The sequence below is a fragment of the Peromyscus eremicus genome, chromosome 12 (genome assembly GCF_949786415.1).
Source record: "Peromyscus eremicus chromosome 12, PerEre_H2_v1, whole genome shotgun sequence".
Taxonomy (NCBI): domain Eukaryota; kingdom Metazoa; phylum Chordata; class Mammalia; order Rodentia; family Cricetidae; genus Peromyscus; species Peromyscus eremicus.
Window position 1 is genome coordinate 60,145,641 of NC_081428.1, and position 19,058 is coordinate 60,164,698.

Below are 19,058 nucleotides of genomic sequence, written 5' to 3' on the forward strand. Positions count from 1 at the left end.
AAAAGACAAATCTGTGTGCAGCATCCGACACACCAGAGGAAATAAAGCTGTGGGGGCGGGGAGGAGGACCAGAAAACACAAAGGAGTCGGGTCGTCTCTGAAAAGAAACATTGAAAATGATGCCAGAGGCAAGGGACATCCATTCTGTAGACCTAAAAGGGAAAATGAGAAAACAAATATACAAAGAAATACAGAATGAAAACCAAACAATTTGCGGAGGACGGCATTAAAATAGTTCTTAAGAGGCTACGGGGAAGAAAAGAATTGAACAGAGATGCCACCTGCAACCATTTCTACAACATAAACATATAGCCAGTTCACGCTCCTGAGACCAGAGATTTAGTTAGCTTCTGGAGAGAGTGAGAACTTTCCAGACGCGTCGTGTGGAGGACCAGGAAGCGAGGCAGCCTGGAGAGTGTGGGGTGGAGAGGCCCGCTCCAATCCTAGCGACATTGAAAGAGAAAGAAAAGATGTGAACCTGAGACTCCCTGGGCCTATAAGAGCGTGTCCTGCTGATACACAGGACCAAGCCAGTCAGAGATGGGAAAGATGTGTTAGGGTCGGGAAACGGCTCAGCAGGTAAAGGTTCTTGCCACACAAGCCTGGAACCTGACTTCAATCCCCAAAGGTGGAAGGAGAGAACCAACTCTATCCACTAAGTTGTCCTCCGACCTCCACACACACTGTGCACACACAAACATGTCTAAGAAATATGACTTCATTAGTGGGGGGTGTTGGTTTGATTGGTTAATGAGCAACGTGCTCTAAGATTAACTTCCAGGTTGGGGATTTAGCTCAGTGGTACAGTGCTTGCCTAGCAAGCACAAGGCCCTGGGTTCGGTCCTCAGCTCCGACAAAAACAAAAAACAAAAAAACAAAAACAAAAAACAAAAATAAGATTAACTTCCATTAGGTGTGAGTCATCATAGTCAAGGAATCATGAAGCAAAACTGGCATCATGAATGAATCCCAAGATCTTTTGTCCTCTCTGCTCTTGACCTGGATTCCTAAGCAGTGCTGATCAAGTGTGAGCTGGAATTCCCTGGGCAACCTAACACCAGTGCTCTGGGGAAAGATGGGAAGGGACTGTTTGGGGTCAGCTCTACCCAACACGGCTTATGCCTTTGTCCCAGCCCCGTTCCCTGGCAGACACTCAGCATGTCCATTCTTGCTGTAGGGTGAGACCTGGTCTGGTAAACCTTTTTGATCAAGACATTGAGGCGAGGTGTGCATGGACATTCATCCCGTATTTGGGCCATAATGGTTGTCTTTGTTGGATCTACAGCTTGTGTGTGGCTATGAGTTAGGTGTGGGCTCTGAAGAAACTGCCTCTTGCTTCTCTTACTACTATCCTGTTGTCCGAAGACTGGGCAGCTTTGGGAAACAACACTGCCATCTAGTGGTACTTTTCTGCAGACACTGGATCTTGGTTTGAGAACTGATTTTTTTTTTTTTTCCTTGTGGTGGTTAGTTACTAGGTTGTTTGGCTGTGCTAGTGAGGGGTCCCAGTACTTCCAGCATGCTAGGCAAGCACTCTACCACTGAGCAACATCCTCATCGATCAGTCTTGAACTGTAGACACACAGCCTTATCCCCTCTCCCTTCACCCTTGCAAATCCTACCCTTCTCCCTTACCCAACAGGGCTTGTAACTTGCCCTAGGAAACAGTAGGCCCTGTATATTACCAGATAACGACAAACATGGCCTCAGGTTCCTTTGCTCGGTCTCAACAGCCTGCAAAAGGGCTTACAGCCCTCCCCGGCTTAGCCATGCAGCCTGAAGGCTGTAAAGTACACGTCTCACATATGTGTACACGGCCCCAGGAGAAAAACAACCATCTGGAATTAGCGTAGAGAAGCTCCTCCACCGAGGCACAGAAGCCCAGCCACAGAAACTCATCAGAATACAAGGAAGTCCCCTGGTCATCTAGACCAGGACTCTGTAAAACAATGGTTCTCAACCTGTGGCTGGTGATCCCTTCAGGGTTGCATACCAGGTATTTACATTATGATTCATAACGATAGCAAAATTACGGTTATGAAGTAGCAACAAAAATAATTGTATGGCTGGAGATCACCACAACACAATGAAATGTATTAAAGGGCCACAGTGTTAGGAAGGGTGAGACCACTGCTGTGAAGAATCCATCAGTGAAAGAAGGAATCAGTTCATTGGGCTGTAACCCCGGAATGAGAGGGAAAAAAATGTTAGGACATAACTGTGCTTCCATGATATAGAGTACAGTGCTCAAATACTTATTGCAGAGAATTCTAATCCAGACAGCAGGGTGGGACTATTATAGGGCACTCACTCCAACAATCAGAGGCCTAGGTCACTGCCAAGCATGGACACATGCCAAAAAATAAGTACGCCCAGTGTTACAAGGTCTAAAGGAGTGTGGGATTCATACTAGAAGTCTGGGTTCAAGTTCAGCATGGTGTCTGCAGAAAACCCTCCAGCCAGTGGTTCTCAGTGTTCTTGAGACCTGTCTTTTCACAATCATGGCAGCAGGGGGTGTCCCTGTTAAAATACACACCCTTGGATTCTAGCCCCAGCCTACTCAGTTATAATCCATGATTGGGGCTTGGTGCAGCCCAGGACTCTGCGTTTCACAGGCTCCCGAGGTGACTCTCAGGCCTATGATCTGGATAGCTTGGGGCTTGCACGTGCTGGCGTAGGAGCTGGTGATGGCTCATGCACGGGCTTTTCATACCCTGATGTGAGCCATTCCCTCCCGCAACAGCCTTCACTGTTTCTGGGAAGGCAGCACCAGGAAAGTAGGCAAAGAGGGCTGTGTGCTCAAGTTAAGTGGAGAAAAGAAACCAGTGAACATGATGTTCTTCTATCTCTTTCCCTGTCCACCTCTGCCCTACAGATTTCCCTTCCTGGCCTGTGCTGGAAGTACCTTTCCTACCCATGGGATGTGTTCAGCATAACCCCCCTCCCCGACCCTCTGCTCTTTAGATAAAGGTGATACCAACTGCCAGCCAGCCTCAGTCTGATAAACCTGTGCGTGCGTGCGTGTGTGTGTGTGTGTGTGTGTGTGTGTGTGTGTAAGAGAGAGAGCTGGGCAGTAGTGATACACTCCTTTAATCCCAGCACTCGGGAGGCAGAGGCAGGTGGATCTCTGTGAGTTCAAGGCCAGCCTAGTCTACAAATCACGTTGCAGGGCAGCCAGGATGGTTACACAGAGAAACCCTATCTCAAAAAACTAAAGAGGAGGGGGGGGGCACACTTATCTATGTGTGACGTGTGGAGGCCAAAGGTCAGTGTCAGGCATCTTCCTCCATCATTCTTGACCTAATTCTCTGAAGCAGGGCCTCTTACTGAACTCAGGTTCTCCAGTTGGCTAGACTGGCTGACCAGCAAGCCCCTGGGATCCTCTTGGCTCTATGATTACAGGAGTCTATCACCACAGCTGGCTTCTTACATGGGTGCTGGGCATCCACACTCAGGTCCTCATGCTTGTGTGGCAAGTACCACTGAGCCATCTCCTCGGGCCCCACATTATAACAGTTAGGTCCCTTTAGTAGCTAAGAGTTTGCTCCGGTCACGTGGTTAATCCCCTCGTCACGATGACGATCCCTCCCCTTCCTTCAGCAGCAGTGCCCCCTTAGAACACATATGAACTGGATGGGCATGTTGATACAGCTGCCGCTGCGGACAGTTCAGGTCTCCTGATCAGAGCGTCATAGACTGCAGCTGGATTCCCCAGGGGCCGTATGGGAACTCCCTCTGAACGGGTGGGCATTTGACATGAACCTTAGAAGGAGAACAGGCTGGAGGGAGGCTGGGCCTCTGCCTCATGCCTTCTGTCTCCTGTCTCTTGTCATCCCTCCTGACTCTAAATGCAGCTGCTGCTCCACGCCGGAGGCTCCGAGCTCCATTCTATGAGGCATGGTACAAACTTAAAGGAGCCTCATGGATTTGAGACCAGAGGGAAGGGAGGAGGGGATACAAACCCCTAGGTGAAAAGTGAGCCACCTCAGGGTGCGGCTAATAGAGCCTGTGCCTGCCCCTCCAGCGTCTCTCCCCTGCCCTGACCTTCTGCACCTCCCAGCCCTGCAGTAGGGAAGCACAGGTCACGTAAGCAGAGTTCAGTACTGTGTGCTCCAAAATAAGACACCGCACTTTTCTCCCTTTCCCATCTCACTCTCTGGCCCCCAGCGGCCCGCAAACGCCTGTGAGTGAAGCCTGTTCTCTCTTGTGTTACTGCAGCCTGTTTTAGGCTTCTGGCTCCAGGGAGGGACGAGGGATGCTGTGTGGGTTAGAAAGAAGGGGGGCCATGTCTTGCATTATTCCCCAACATCACCTGTGATCCAGTGAGAGTGGGTTAGACCCAAATGCCAGCATGGCTGAGGCCGAGGGCTGTCAGTGAGGACCAGGATGGGGTATGGAGTAGAGCGCTTGGAAGGAAGAACGGGGCACACAGGGAAGGGGTTTGAAGGCACAGTTGGCAGGAAGCTAGACAAAGAAGTAACAGAAGGAACTCTAAGGAGGCAAGGAGTTAGAATGAAAAGCCCTGGCTCTGGGCAGCCTCCAGAGCGGCTGCAGCTGAACTGTCTGAGTGCCCGATAACACTGTGCTAATTACCTTTTTTTTTTTTCTCTTTTCTTTTTCATTCCTGTTTATTCCCAACATTTTCCCGCCTTCTGCCTTTTGCTACCCTCTCCCATCTTTCCTCTTTTCCTTCCTCCTCCCCTCTGCTCTCCCCCAACTCTTTGTCTTCTTCCCTCTCTCTCACACATACACACCCTTCCTCCACACCCTCACATCTTCACCCCTTTACCGCCACCACCCACCAAAGCTCTCAGGTGGATGTGAGCTGACTGTGGTCCTCCAGGACTTCAGCGCAGGCCACAGCAGCGAGCTGAGCATCCAGGTGGGCCAGACGGTGGAGCTGCTGGAGCGACCGAGTGAGAGGCCCGGCTGGTGTCTGGTCCGTACCACCGAGCGGAGCCCCCCACAGGAAGGCCTGGTCCCCAGCAGCACCCTGTGCATCTCACACTCTCGGAGCAGCGTGGAGATGGACTGCTTCTTCCCTTTGGTGAAAGGTAGGACAGACTTGAGGGGAAGGTGGCAAGCTCAGGCTGAGCACCTTAGAACTGGCCTCAGAGTCCACTTGGATTGAGCCAGATTTCTTCTGAGATCCAGAAGTGGAAGGGATATGCTCAAAGCTTGAAGAGAAAGCTAAGTGTATCTGTGTGGCTTAGAGAAAGCCATCCAATCCCTCCAAGCCCATCTGTTCTTAAAAAACAAAGGTTGAACTGCTTGCTAACTGCTGATCTCTAAGCTCTCTCCCAGCTTTCCCTCTGCCCCATACTACACCTAGATTTGAATCTGCTCGCTGACAGAAGGACCAAGCAACCCCAGCAACCAGCCACAGTGAAGTAGGACTTGGCCAGCCCCTCTGCCCACTCAGGGGTCAAGGTCCCCTCCCAACCCCGTCGCTTTTTTCTCTTTGATGCATTCAATGAATATATAGGATTTATTCGAATGACTTACAGGGTGTGGTCCAGCTAATCCAACAATGGCTGGCTATGAACAGAAAGTCCAAGAATCCAGTAGTTGTTCAGTCCACGAGGCTGGATGTCTCAGCTGGTCTTCAGTAGACACTGGAATCTTGAAGAAGTAGGCTCTAATGCCAGTGAAGGAATGGTCTTGCTAGCAAGGCAAGAGCAAGCAGGCAAAGAGTGAAGCTTCCTTCTTCCATGTCCTTATATATGCTTCCAGCAGAAGGTGTGGCCCTGTTTAGAGGTGACTTTTCCCATCTTAAAAGATCTGAGTTAGCCGGGCGGTGGTGATGCACGCCTTTAATCTCAGCACTTGGGAGGAAGAGGCAGGCAGATCTCTGTGAGTTCGAGGCCAGCCTTGACTACAGAGTGAGTTCCAGGAAAGGCACAAAGCTAAGCAGAGAAACCCTGTCTCGAAAAACCAAAAAAAAAAAAAAAAAGATCTGAGTTAAAGGTGTGTTTTCCTACCTCACAGATCCAGATTATAAGTGGATTTTTCTACTTCAAATTTAGCAAATAATCCATCACAGATGTTCCCTCCAATTTTGGATTTCAGTTAATTCCAGATATAGTGAAGTTGACAACCAAGAAGAGCCACCATACACCCATTATCCAGGCCTTGGCCTGTTTTCTGTATAATCTGTGTTCCCTCCATGTGCCTTTTATTTACTGATGCCAGGGAGGTCAGATGCAGTGGCTCTCCAGGAATGGTCTCCAGCCCAACAGTGTCCGTGTGCCCTGGAAACAGGTTAACAGTACATACAGATGCTCAGGCTCCATCCATCTGCTCAGCAGGTGACCACACCAGCTTGCTCTCCAGGTGGCTGATACACAATGGAGTCTGAGAACACAGGTTTCCAAAGTCAGTGTGGCCTTGAACTCATGCCTTTTACATTGAGGAAACTGAGACCCCGAGACTAACAGAGAACTAAGTCTTAGTCTGGAGCTGAGTTGCATAAATGGTCAGATATTAGCATGGGGACACCATCAATGCATGAGACCCAGGGCGGGCTGCCTGATAGCTAATAACTTTAAGTGCTTGGAAACCTACAAGTTTGGAAATTCCATCTTGGCATGCTGCCAACTGTGACATAACTACTTCTGAACACTAGATGGCAATAGTAGACTGCCATGTTTGGGCTGCCCAGCTCTCCATCCAGCCTGGGGGTTTCCATCCATCCTGTAATACCTAAACCTTTGGTTTAGGTTCCTCCCCTCTTTCCTCTGAGGACCTTGGAGAGATTGCCGGGAAGTTGTGTAGGATTTGTAATTGCAGCTTCCCAGTCCTTTGAAGAATCGGCACCCACAACTCTCTGAAATTCTTGGTGTAAAGAGAGACTAAAATCAGGAACTTAGTGAACAGGTCTGCTTTGAGTTAAGTGGGGAAAAGTGGGGCCCGTGGAGGATGGATTGTTGTGAGGTTAAAATGAAGGAATAGGTTAAAACACATGTACACGCACATGCACATATGCACACACACCAGGTCCTGGCACTTAGCACACCTTTGTTATTGTAAGTTGTTACTTTTATTTCATTCATCACAGATTGCCCAGCAGAGTGCCTACAAACTCCCACAAATCCAGCCAGAGACCAGAGAGTGCAGACAGGGGAAGGGAGGAGGGCTGGGGAAAGCTAGCTTCCCATAGATCCCAGGTATGGGTTGTTTTCACTGAGGAGGGCCTCAGCTTCAGTACTGAGACGAGGTGGGGCCTAGACTTCCCCTTGCCGGTCTGTGGCTGGGTGATCTGTGCATACTCTCATAGCTGGGCCCACTACATCAAACCAAAGATGGAGAGTCGGAGGGTAATGACGCCATCTACGACAGAGATGGAGGCATTCGGAGTAAAAATCCTCCAGGGTAGATTAGAGGGAGATACAGCTAACAATGGGAGGTGAGGACCAGGACGGAAAAGAGGGAAGAAAGGAGGGAGGCAAACCATTGCAGAACTTTCCTAGGCAACTAAACCAGTCAGACGGGCTTCCAAAAGTGACCACCAGTCCCATCACCAGGTTTGGGTGGCTCTTTATTTGCAGATTGGCCTTTCTTTCCAAACACAGGCCGGCTAGTTGGGCCTACAAACCAGCAACCCGGAAAAGCCATTCTCATTCCCAGCTGAGCTAGAAAACGGGGGTGCCCAGCCAAGCATGGAGGCTTGCATCCTACATTCCCAGCTCCCAGGAGGCTGAGGCAGGAGGGTTGCCACAAATTCAGAACTGCCTGGGCAGCCAAATGAGATGAGTTGGGGGAGATGAATATGACTATGATCATGCGCATGCCCTGCTCCCAGCAGTTAGGGTCTAAGTCACTACAGAGCCCCTCTGGTGCCCTGAATAACACCGTGTTTGGGAGCAGCAGAGACCCAGTGGGCTGCTCCTGCTCACACCCCAGATGGCCGCCTACTGGCAACCTGGCCCTTTTCTTCTACCAGCTGCGACTTTTCTTCTTCGGGCACTCTATATTAGAAGTTACCCAGAATGCCTTCCTCTGGCATTGTGGCGTAGGAGAGGACAGCCCCATCTGGGAACGTGGAGGTGAGAAGACCAGAATTGATTTCCACTTCAGTTCCCAGGACAAAGGAACTAGCCCTGTTAACCTTTTTGGGTTGGTGCAAGTCCGTGCTTCACAGGCTGTGTGAAGTCGGGACTGTCTATGGTGTGCTAAATGCTGTATGGATAATTGGACCAGAAACGGGGCCACGGGGACTACAGAGCATCAAGGAGGGAGTTCAGGGAGCCGCTAGAACAGGTCTTCACCCAGTGTGCCCATTAAAGTAAGGTGCGAGCCTTCCAGTGTGACAGTACCCAGAACAGCTAGTCAGAATCCCTGTAGGGGGCATGAGAAGTGAATCTAAGGTACAGCCTGGGTTGAGAATCACTGCACTAACCCAGTCTTCTATCTTCCAAAGAGATTCCGGGTCATAGGAAGGCACAGTCCCTCTCCCAACCCACAAGGAGATGGGGCAGAGAAGCCCCACCCCCATCACCACTACCACCACCACCTGCACACTTAGCCTGCAGGCTTCTAGAAGGCCCTAGGATTTTTTTCTGCCCGTCCTCTCCTGGAAGACCTCTGGGACAGGAGAGGGCTGTTCTGACACTTGCATGTTGTGACTTATGATAGGGTTGTCAAGAAATATCGGTTGTAACCAAATTGGGGCAGGCCCACATTTCACACCCTTTCTTCACCCTATCCTCTCAGGAGTCTCTCTGGAGTTGGGCCTTCTGAGATCTGATCTTCTCTCCATAGGCCCCTCTTGCTTTCTCAGCAGCAGGTAATCGTGGGCAACACCCCATGAAGGACAAAGACTTTATAGTGATTTTCCAACTCCTGAAATCCAGAGGTATTCTGTTTGGTTCTTTAATAACACGCCCTACCCTAGACCCAAAATCAGGCATCTGCCTCCCCAGTATTTAAAGTTCCTTGATGATTCTGATGCTCTGTGGGTTATGGGTTTAGCATCCCTAGATGTGAGGCCTGGAAAAAAGTGATGGAAGGCAGGTGTGCATTCCATCCGGTATGTAGCAAGACGTAGAGCTCAGCAAGGAAGGACAAAACAGTTAGACCAACATATGGGCAAAAGGCTTGGATAGAAGCTTCACCAGAGAAGACACTCAGGTGCCAGTGAGCATGGGAAAGATTCAATATCTCTGCTCAGGAAAATGCAAATCAATACCTCAATGTCGTACCATTCCGACCCATTAGAATGACTCTTAGTTAATGTGGACACGCCTCAGAAAATCACAGATTATCTATAAGGATGTACGGAAGTTGGAACACTGCTGGATGGCTAGTTGGAATGTAAAATGTCTCCACAGCTGTGGAAAACACTGTAGGAAATCTCTAACTATATATATGCACGTGTGTGTGTGTGTGTGTGTGTGTGTGTGTGTGTATTTAACATATGATATTAGTGCTCTGTAGTCCCACTTGTAGAAGTATTTCAACATGAATTGAAAGCAAAGATACAAGCATATTTATACACCCGTGTTCATAGTATTGTTCATGACAGCCACGGGTGTCCATGGACAAATGAATATACAAAGTATGACACACATACACTGGAATACCATTCAAGCTTAAAAAGGAAGGAAAATCTGACACCAGATTACATCATGGACAGACCCTGGGGACATTATGTAAAGTGAAATAACCCAGTCACCGAGACAAATACTCCATTATTTCACTTATATGACAGACTTTGAATAGTCAGCTTTACATAGGCAAAAGGCAGAATGGTGATTTCCAGGGACCAGGGAAAGGAGGGGACTAGACAATTAAATTGTTCAGTGGGTACAGTTTCAGTTTCACAAGTTAGGAAACTTCTGGAGATGTCTTGCTTGTACACCATACTGAACATACTCCTTATTCTCTCAGGTTAAACACCTTTTAAAGTGAATGTGCCTAATGCCAGAGCAATGTATGCTTTAAAATAGTGATGATTGTTTCAGGTTAGCACTGGACCCTTGGGCCCAGGCTCCAAAACCCAATCCAGGTCTGTCTTTACCGTGATATCTGAGGTATGCCTGTGTGCCGCCTTCTGGCTGGGTCTTGTGTTCAGAAGAAGTGTAAAGAGATGTCTCTCTGGGTTACGTAAATCGCAGGGTGTCAGGACAGCCTGGAGCAAAGGGCAGTGGCCCTGGTGGCCCTGACTGGACACAGGGAGTTCTAGCTCTTGGACTTATCCACTGTTATCACCTAGCTGACCTCAGGACACTTCCTCAGGCTGTGGGTAAATACCACCAATGGCCTGAGGACACTGAACAAGGTTGTGATAGTTGACATCAGTGTGTAAATCTGTGACTACTTAACAACAACAAAAACCCTTCATTTATTGAGTCTTACTCTGGGCTGGTTTTATGGCTGATGCTTTAGTGACAATAAATTGTATTTTGCTCATTTTACAGACAAGGAAACGGTCTTGTAGAGAATAGATGATTGCTGTAGGTGGCAAAGCTTTCAGATGGTGCTTGCTATGTGTTCACAGGCTGTCTGTTCCCAGGGTCTGGCCCTCCATTCTGCTCAACAGCCTCCCAAGGCTGAAGGCATCAGAATTCATACTTTAGTTTGCCTTCCATCTGAGGCTCCCTGAGTTGAACAGTCTACTTGGACGAGGATTGGAGGACACTGACCCTGTTACAAAGGCCACACCAGCCACACACGGTGGCTCAGGCCTGTAGTTCCGACACTTGGGAGGTAAAGACAGAAAGATCACACAAATGTGAGGCTAGTCTGGGCTAGAGAGTGAGCCCCTGTCTCTAAACAAAACAAAATACACTACAGCATACCTTCCCAACTCTCTCTCTCTCACCTCTGGCACCAACTTCTTCCCTCCCTGGGAAGAAAAGCAGCAGCCAGAGGTAGACTTTGTCCTGTGTGTATGCCTGATGAAAGCAGCTCCCCAGTCGTCGTGTGGGGAAGCTGGGGCAGTGGGAGGGACTCGAGGCCACTGTTTACATGGCACCCACGACCCAGCTGTGAAGAACTGTGTGTGCTGGTGCTTGGCTTGCTCTCTCTCCTTTTTATCTAGTCCAGGACCCCAATGCATGAATTAGCATTGTCCACAGTTAGGGTGGATCTCCCACCTCTGTTAGCCTGATGTCGAGATGATCCTTATACAGACAGGACCTGATGCTTATTTCTACAGTGATGCCAGAGCCTGTCCAGTTGACATCAGTATTAACTGTCACACCGTACTTGGCCTACTATGAAGTCCCGGGCAGAACAGTCCTGTGCAGTACTCTAGACAATAGGCAGTGTAGTTGAAAGTTTTCTCAGGTCCTGTCTGGCCTCATGGTCCCGAGTTCCTCCAGTCCTGCCCAGCCCTGCGGTCCCTCAGCCGCTTATAAAACAATCATTCAGAGCCTCAGTATTATTTACAAACTGTAGGCCTATGGCTTAAGTTTCTTACCAGCTAGCTCTATCTTAAATTAACCCATTTCTATTAATCTATGTTTTGCCACATAACTGCTGGCATGTTGCTCCTTGGGCAGCAGGCTGGCGTCTCCTCCAGCTCTACCCTTCTTCTCTCTGTATCTCTACTTGAATTTCCTGCCTGGCTGTAAGCTTTCTTGCCATAGGCCAAAACAGCTTTATTTACTAACTGGTGGGAACAGAATATATTCACAGCATACAGAAAGGCATCCCACAGCAAGGCAGTGTTTATCTGCCTCTGACAGGAGCCAATCTAGCCTTGAAGCTGCTGCAGTCTGTCCAACAGACAGCACATTCCACTACTAAAATCCCAGGCACCAAACACCCAAAAGTTCAGGGTCCCTTTCTTGGTTCTGTTACTATCCAATCCAGAGAAATTAATGTCCCTCTGCCCATTAGAAGACTCCTCTAAAGGTCCAATCACACACACACACACACACACACACACACACACACACACACACACACATGTTTTTTAGTATAATTTTGCGTTAAGAGCAGGAACCTTGGGTTTTAGATTGCTCTGCCATGCAATAAGAAAGCCATAAGAAACTAAAAAGGCATGGAAGATGAGTATTGTCAAAACGGTTCCTTTCAGGCATGGAGCTGGTTACAAACTGCAGCAGGCTGTCCTCCAGCCCCTCTTCATTTATGTAAGCTACATGTAAATTCAGAGCCCATTGCCCCATGGAGTCTTGGGAATGAGGAAGACAGAGGGTCCCTACACTTTCATTCCATAATAGCATTGCCGGTATAGTACACCTACGACGGAAACAGTAAAATGTGTGGGTTTTAATCAGTCTGTTAGGCTAGATGCTCACACTCAGCCCTTGGGAGATGGACGCAGGAAGATCAGAAGCCCTGAGCAGTCTTGGCTACACAGCAAATTCAGTCCAGCTGGGGCCACACAGAGATCCTTTCCTCAACAGACAAACCAACCACCATACTCTCAGTACCTGGAACAAATGCATTGAATAAGAAATATAGTAATTGAGCCAGGTGTGGTGGCGCACACCTTTAATTCCAGCACTCAAGAGACAGAGGCAGGAGGATCTCTGAGTTTGAGGCCAGCCTGGTCTACAGAGCGAGTACCAGAACAGCCAGGGTTACACAGAGAAACCTTGTCTCAAAAAAAAAAAAAAAACAAAAAAAAAACAAAAAACAGAAAAAAGAAAAAGAAAAAGTTGGAATTAAATCCTCCTTTTTTTAAAATAATAGAATAAAATCTGTATGTGGCTCTTGATTATGTTTAATTGAGCTTCTGGAATCCTAAAATTGCAGATAATGGGCTTGACCCTCTTCTCTAATACAGGGAACCTCTTCTGCAGTATCCCTGACAGGAGGTGAGTCAAGCTTGACAGGGAAACCCCGAGAGACTGTGGCATATGATTCCAGAAGTCTGTTGGACTTGAGTGCAGTTCCAACCCTAAGAAATTCCTCATACTTAGCACTCAAATCTAGATACTTGCTTCCTGCCCAGCCCTGATCAGCTTTCCCATCCCATCCCCCATCCCATCCCCCACCCAACCATCTACTTCTAATCTTTTTTCTGGAATGAAGTACTATGCATTACATATAAAACTTGGATGTTAGCCTTGAGAGATGGCTCAGCGGTTAAGAGCGCTTATTGCTCTTGCAGAGGACCCATGTGTGGTTCCTCACACCCCATAGTGGCTCACAACCACCAGTAACTTCAGTCCCAAGGAACTTGACACCTTCTTCTGAACTCCGCAGACACCAGGCACACACATGGTACACATGCCTACATGTAGGCAAAACACCCGTACGCATAAAATAGAATATTTTTAGAATGTTGAAAACTACTCTCTTAAGGCGTGCGAACCCAGCAGTTTCTCCCTGAATCCTTTATCAGACACTTCAAATAAAACATGTAAACCCGGCACTCCTAACTTCTTTAAAGTGGTTGTTTGTGTTTGTGGATTAGTGGTCCTGTTTGATACCCTGGGATGGGGACTCTGCCGCCCAGTCTTAACCTGGATGAGGACTGGACTCTCACTCACAAACCTCTGACCTGGTGTCCTCCAGACAGAGGGCTTCGAGGCAAGGACCTTCCCACTCTGAATGTCTGCTCGAGTTTGACTGCCTCCTCCTAACAGTCCTTCCTCTGCTGTGCGGGCTGAAGTGGCCATTTTTATTACCCTCATCAGTCTTCCTGAATTGCCTCTGGGAATTCTAAAAAATGTCTGTTTTCTTTCTCCAGACTAGATAAGTACCTGTGGTGACCTGAAGTCATTAGCCTAAATTACTTACGTAAAGTATACCAAACATAAAACAAGTATCTTCGCTTTGAGGTGCAATTTATCCGATCAGACCACACAAACTTTCCGCTTTTGTAGTCAAAAATGACTGACGATCAGCATGTTTTGTATGTTTCTACTTTTGTTTTTTTTTCTTTTGAGACAGGGTCTTACTAGCCTAGGCTAGCCTTAAATTTGCCCTGTTGTAGAGGCTGGCTTTGAACTCCTTATCCTCCTGCTTCTGCCTCCCACGTTTTGGGATTATGGGCATACACCACCATTTATAACACATGCTAATGTGTTATGATCAACTTGTCTTGTCCTTAGAAGGGTACTCGTAACTCTCTGTGGAAACAGGAGGAACTGGTCCTCAAAGAGTCGGTGGACTCCAAAGGTGGTGTGGAATAAAAGAGTGTTTATGTCAAGTGGAAAGTCCCTTGTCTTCTTGGGCTGTTTTTGTGTCCGTGAAGCTGGTGACAATGTCTCCCAGAGTTCCTGGATGATTGGAGGGAAGCAGTATAAAGTAATGGTGCCTTTTCACCTGTGAGATTGGTCTTACTGCTGTGTGCACAGGCTCTCACTTTAGAATACAACAGTGACCAGAGGCTTTCCCAGGATGTGTAGCAGGCAATAAGAAGAGATGGGAAGAGGTATTGGATAGCTAAGGATCTTGGTAAACAATACAAGTCTGGGTCCTGCCTCAGCCACTGACCAGCTTGTGACCTTGAGATACTTCAAGTATAAGTGATGCATTATCAGCATCCACGTCTCATACAGTAGAGTTCTCAGCATGCAGGCCACACACCAGAAGCACACTGTTAAAATGGATTTCCCTTCTGCCATGGTGCTTTCTCTGACCTCTATCAGGCCAAGTCTAAGGTGTTTCTAGCCTGAACCCTCTTCGGGGCTGTCTTGAGAAGCCAGGGTCTTGTTTCTGGTTTCATCTTAAGGATTTTCAGTATTATGTCATTCGATGTGCTCTCTCTCTCTCTCCCTGCTTTTGTTTCTGGTCTATGAGAGGTCCTTTCTGTCATCCACCAACATGCAGAAAGGGGTTTGACCTGACATGGTCTTTGCAAGAGAGTCCAAGCCCTTTGTGTTCTAAATAAGATTCCAGAGGGAGTAGCCACCAGTGAGATGTGTGACTTAGAACACACAGCCAAGTAGGCCCAGGGTATCCCTCCTAACTACCCTTGCTTCACGGCTTCAGTATATTCTGTCTCCATCAGGAGGCACAGGGCTGTCCCAGGAAAACACTTCTCTCCTTGGCAGCCCCCATGGAGGTCAAGAGGTTTCCCTCATCCTGCGACTTACCTTCTGCCTAACACCAATTCCATCAGTACCTGCTGCCCCTAATGTAAATACATCTGCATGGTGATGATAATATCCCTCACTGTCCAGAGGGGAAATAGCAGGGAGGTGTGGTATGATGTGTGTGGCCTCCTGAGACAACTGGTGAGCTCAGCATGGCAGTGAGCACCAGGGATCTGGTCCAGAGAGGAAAGGCTCCCAGAAGAAGCTTAAGCTGTCAGTGTCCCCCAGAGAGGAAATGTCACAATTGCCCCTTGCTTGGCTCTATGAAGGACTGCACACTAAAGGAATAAAGAAACCCAGGAACACTGACTGTGGCTTAGAAAGAGGAAAAGGTGTGCAGTGGTCTGGGCAGCTGGGATGAGCCTGTCCTCACTGCTCAGGGGAGGCACGAGCATCTCAGGCCCCCAGGCCTTTGTTGGAGCAGCTTGGAGAGGTGTAGGCAGTGGGACTCTGACGCTCTCTGAAGGACAGAGTGGTCAGTACCCTTCTCCCTGCCTGCCCTTGAGAACAGCTCCTCACTGAGCCTTAGCCTAGTCCTGGCAACATGCATATGATGTCTTTATGTTGTCAGCTGTGGTCATTTTGCTTTATTTTATGAATTTTTTTATTTTTATTAAAATATAATTACATCATTTCCCCTCTTCTCCTTTCTCCATCTAGCCCCCTCTATATCTTCTCCCCTTATTCCCTCTTGAATTCATGGCCTCTTTTTCTTTTATATTATTACTAAAGGTACAGATGCACAAATATATAAATACAGCAAAGGCTGAGCACTTGGTATTATGGAAGAATGTCGCCCTCTCTCAGCAGTTCTTAGTGACCTGTAGCTCTTTGTTTACAGGTGGGGTTCCTCGAGGTTCCCCTTTTCTGTATTAGCATGTCTTGTTTGTGAAACAAGGTGAGGGTGAAACCTGGTCTTGGTGAGGCAGCCATATTGTTGTGGTACCATGGGTGTAGCTTCTCTGCCTTTCATGGAGACACACACTCACAGCACATTTCCAGGCCTCTGACTCTTACACTCTTCCAGGACATTCCCCGAGCCTTAGGGATGGGAGTTATGTTGTAGATGTATCAGTTAGAGCTGGGCACTCCACCGTGAGTTGTTCTCTGCATTTGGACCAGCTGTGGTCTGCTGGGATGGTTTCTATCCTCTCCTGGGATGAGGGCTGGGAACTACACCTACATCTGAAGATTTGGGGCTAGGAACCAACTGTGGCCATTTTCTTTTCTTTTTTTCTTTTCTTTTTATTTATTTTATTATTATTTTTTTTATTTTTTTTTTTAATGCCGAATGCTGTTTATTGAAGGAGGGAGGAGGTCTTAAATACAGGCTTATAACACAATGGGAGAACCCTGGAGGGCAGAAGTTTGCTACAGATGTTTTACAATCTTGCATCTAAGCTGTTAATGCCCATTATGCAGGATACATAGACAAGGAACTTCCCTTAAGCATTCAGGAGGGTGAAACCCGGGAGGGAATTAGCATAGGGAGGATATCAAGGTCAAGGTCAGCAAGCAAGGCAATAGTTATCCAAAACGGGGGCCAGGGCCCTACAGGTCCCCCCTTTTACTAAAAAATGAACTTCTGACTTAGGTTGCATGGGACATCAGCAGGTCACCTTACCCATCATGGAGACGCCTGCCCAGGCCACACAGGCGCTCTGTCTTAGGTTGGTGAGCGCCCCCCAGGCATTACCCATCTCTGAATACTCATTATCATTCAGGCTCAATCGTGTGTGAGCTGCAGAGTTAACTGCTGAACTGTGGCCATTTTCAATAGCAGCCCTCTGCCCTCCATGTAGACACTACACAGCCTGCCTTCCCTCGCTTGTGACATTGCAGTGGAAGCAGCTGTCTAGTTTCTCAACTCGGTCTACAGCCTACCTCAAGAAATCACCTCTGATACTGTGTGCCTCACCTTAGTTTCCACATGGCCCTGTAAGCCACAGGACACTTGAGTGCTGGCCTCCTACACAGCAGCCCACAGGTGACAATGCCTGGAGGCAGAATAAAGACTCTTCTTTCTTTCTTTTAAGCTGAGGATTGAACCCAGCGCTCTACCACTGAGCTAAATCCCCAACCCCAAGACCCTTCTTTCTATGTATTCCTCTGTGTCACTTTGAACAGGAGCAAAGTCCTTTCTGGGGCTTCAGAGAGACTCAAGAGACAGCTCAGGAGCCTGTATGTTAGATTCCTGATACTGCTGACACAGGTCAGAAACTTCATAGCTTCAGACAACACGAGTTTATTAACCTGCTCTTCCATAGATTAGAAATCCAACATGAGCTGTGCTGGGCTAACGTTGACATGTGAGGAGGGCTGTCTTCTCATAAGCTCCACAAAAGAAGCTGTTCCTGCCGGTCTAGCTTCTGTAGCCACCAGGGTTCCTTGGCTTGTGTTCCCTTCCTACATCTCCAAAGCCCAGTGTCATGTGCCTCTGATCCTCCTTCCTAGTCACCTCTCCATCTACCACACAGAAGGTCTTCTGCCTTTAAGGAAGCCTGCGACGACACTGTGACTGCCTAGAGAACCCAGGACAACCTCCCTATGTCAAAATCCTTAACTGAGTCATGTCTGCCAAGCCCTACCTTATGAGGTGGCATGTGAATGGGTTCTGGGTATTAGGGTGCCACTTGGTGGAGTTGCCATGCTGCCTACCTCATCCTACCACTCCCTGACCAGCCTGACCCAGCGTCTCAGTGGAAGCCAATCATACTCAACCTCAGGGGCCCAGCCGTTTGCTCTTCTGTCTGGAGCACCCAGCTTCCCCAGGTTCCTGTCACCTGATGGCTGCGTCTCACTGCCTTCATGTCTGCATGTGCTTGACCTGATTGGATACTTCCATCCTCCCCATCTCACTGTGCACTTCATTCCCTGCCTTGGTTTCTTCCCTTTCCTTCATTCATACCAGACACGTCAATCAGTGTTCATCATCTTTTTCTCCTTTGGCCCTTCCTGTAAACTCCTCCTACAGGTGCAGGGATTCTTGTCTGTTTTGATCATTGCTTGACCCGCAACATCTAGCACAGTGACTGGCTTGTAAGTCCTCAGTAAATATTTACAGGAAGGAAGGGGGAGTCATGCACTGAAGACCCCTGTGGAGTGACCATGGAAAGGGCCAGTGTGGTGGTTTGAAAGAAAATGGCCCCTGAAGGGTGTGGCACTATTGGGAGGTGTGGCCTTGTTGGAGTGGGTATGGCCTTGGTGGAGGAAGTGTGTCACCATGGAGGCAAGCTTTGAGATCTCTTTTGCTCAAGCTTTTCTCTGTGTGACACTCAGACGGCTTCCTGTTGCCTGCAAGATGTAGGACTCTCAGTTACTTCTCCAGCACCATGTCTGCCTGCACGCCATGACCCACCATGATGATAATGAACTGAACCTCTGAACTATAAGCAAACCACCCCCAATTAAGTGTTTTCCTTTATAAGAGTGGCCATGGTGTCTTTTCACAGCAATGGAAACCCTAAGACAGCCAGGCTCAGCATGTGGAAGGAACTAGCTCAAGCCTTAGCAGGAAGACCTCAGGATGGGAGTAGGGAATGATGTCTCATGCTGGGCTGTCTCTGGGGACATGAAACTAAGCACCCCTCATTTATTTAGAATGAAATATGAGGTGAGGTCCTCCAATCCAACTGTGAGTGGAAACCTTGAGTAAACTGACCTGAATTGCATCCCTACAAAACTGCCTTTCTACCTGACACATCAGCATCACTGTTGGTCCCCAGGAAGCTATGGGCTGCTGCTTCTGCCCATGGGAGTACAGGTGGCTCTGACAGTTGGAATTAAATGCCCACCCTTGCAGTGGACACTTAGCAAGTAGATACCTACCTAAATCGGAACTCAGTCAAAGTGATAGACTTGCGCTTCTCTCTACTCTCCTTTGGGAACACTTTGACCTACTTACAAATGAGCATTTTTGGAAATGCATAGAACCTGGGGTGGTTGTTTTTAGCAACTCTAGCTGCAGCCACCTTTCACTTTGATAAATAGCTCCCTCCTCTGAGCTCAGCTCAGAGGCTGCTCAGCATGGATCTCCAGGAA

At 48.2% G+C, this 19,058-nt stretch overlaps 1 protein-coding gene across 1 annotated transcript in view; it reads left to right on the top strand.

Annotated features, from left to right (window-relative positions):
* Window positions 1-19,058, top strand: part of Kalrn (kalirin RhoGEF kinase) — a 604,693-nt gene that overhangs the window by 467,811 nt on the left and 117,824 nt on the right. The window contains exon 34 of the mRNA XM_059277711.1: window positions 4,808-5,054. Coding sequence (XP_059133694.1) covers window positions 4,808-5,054 — 247 coding nt within the window. The remainder of the gene's footprint in view (window positions 1-4,807; window positions 5,055-19,058) is intronic.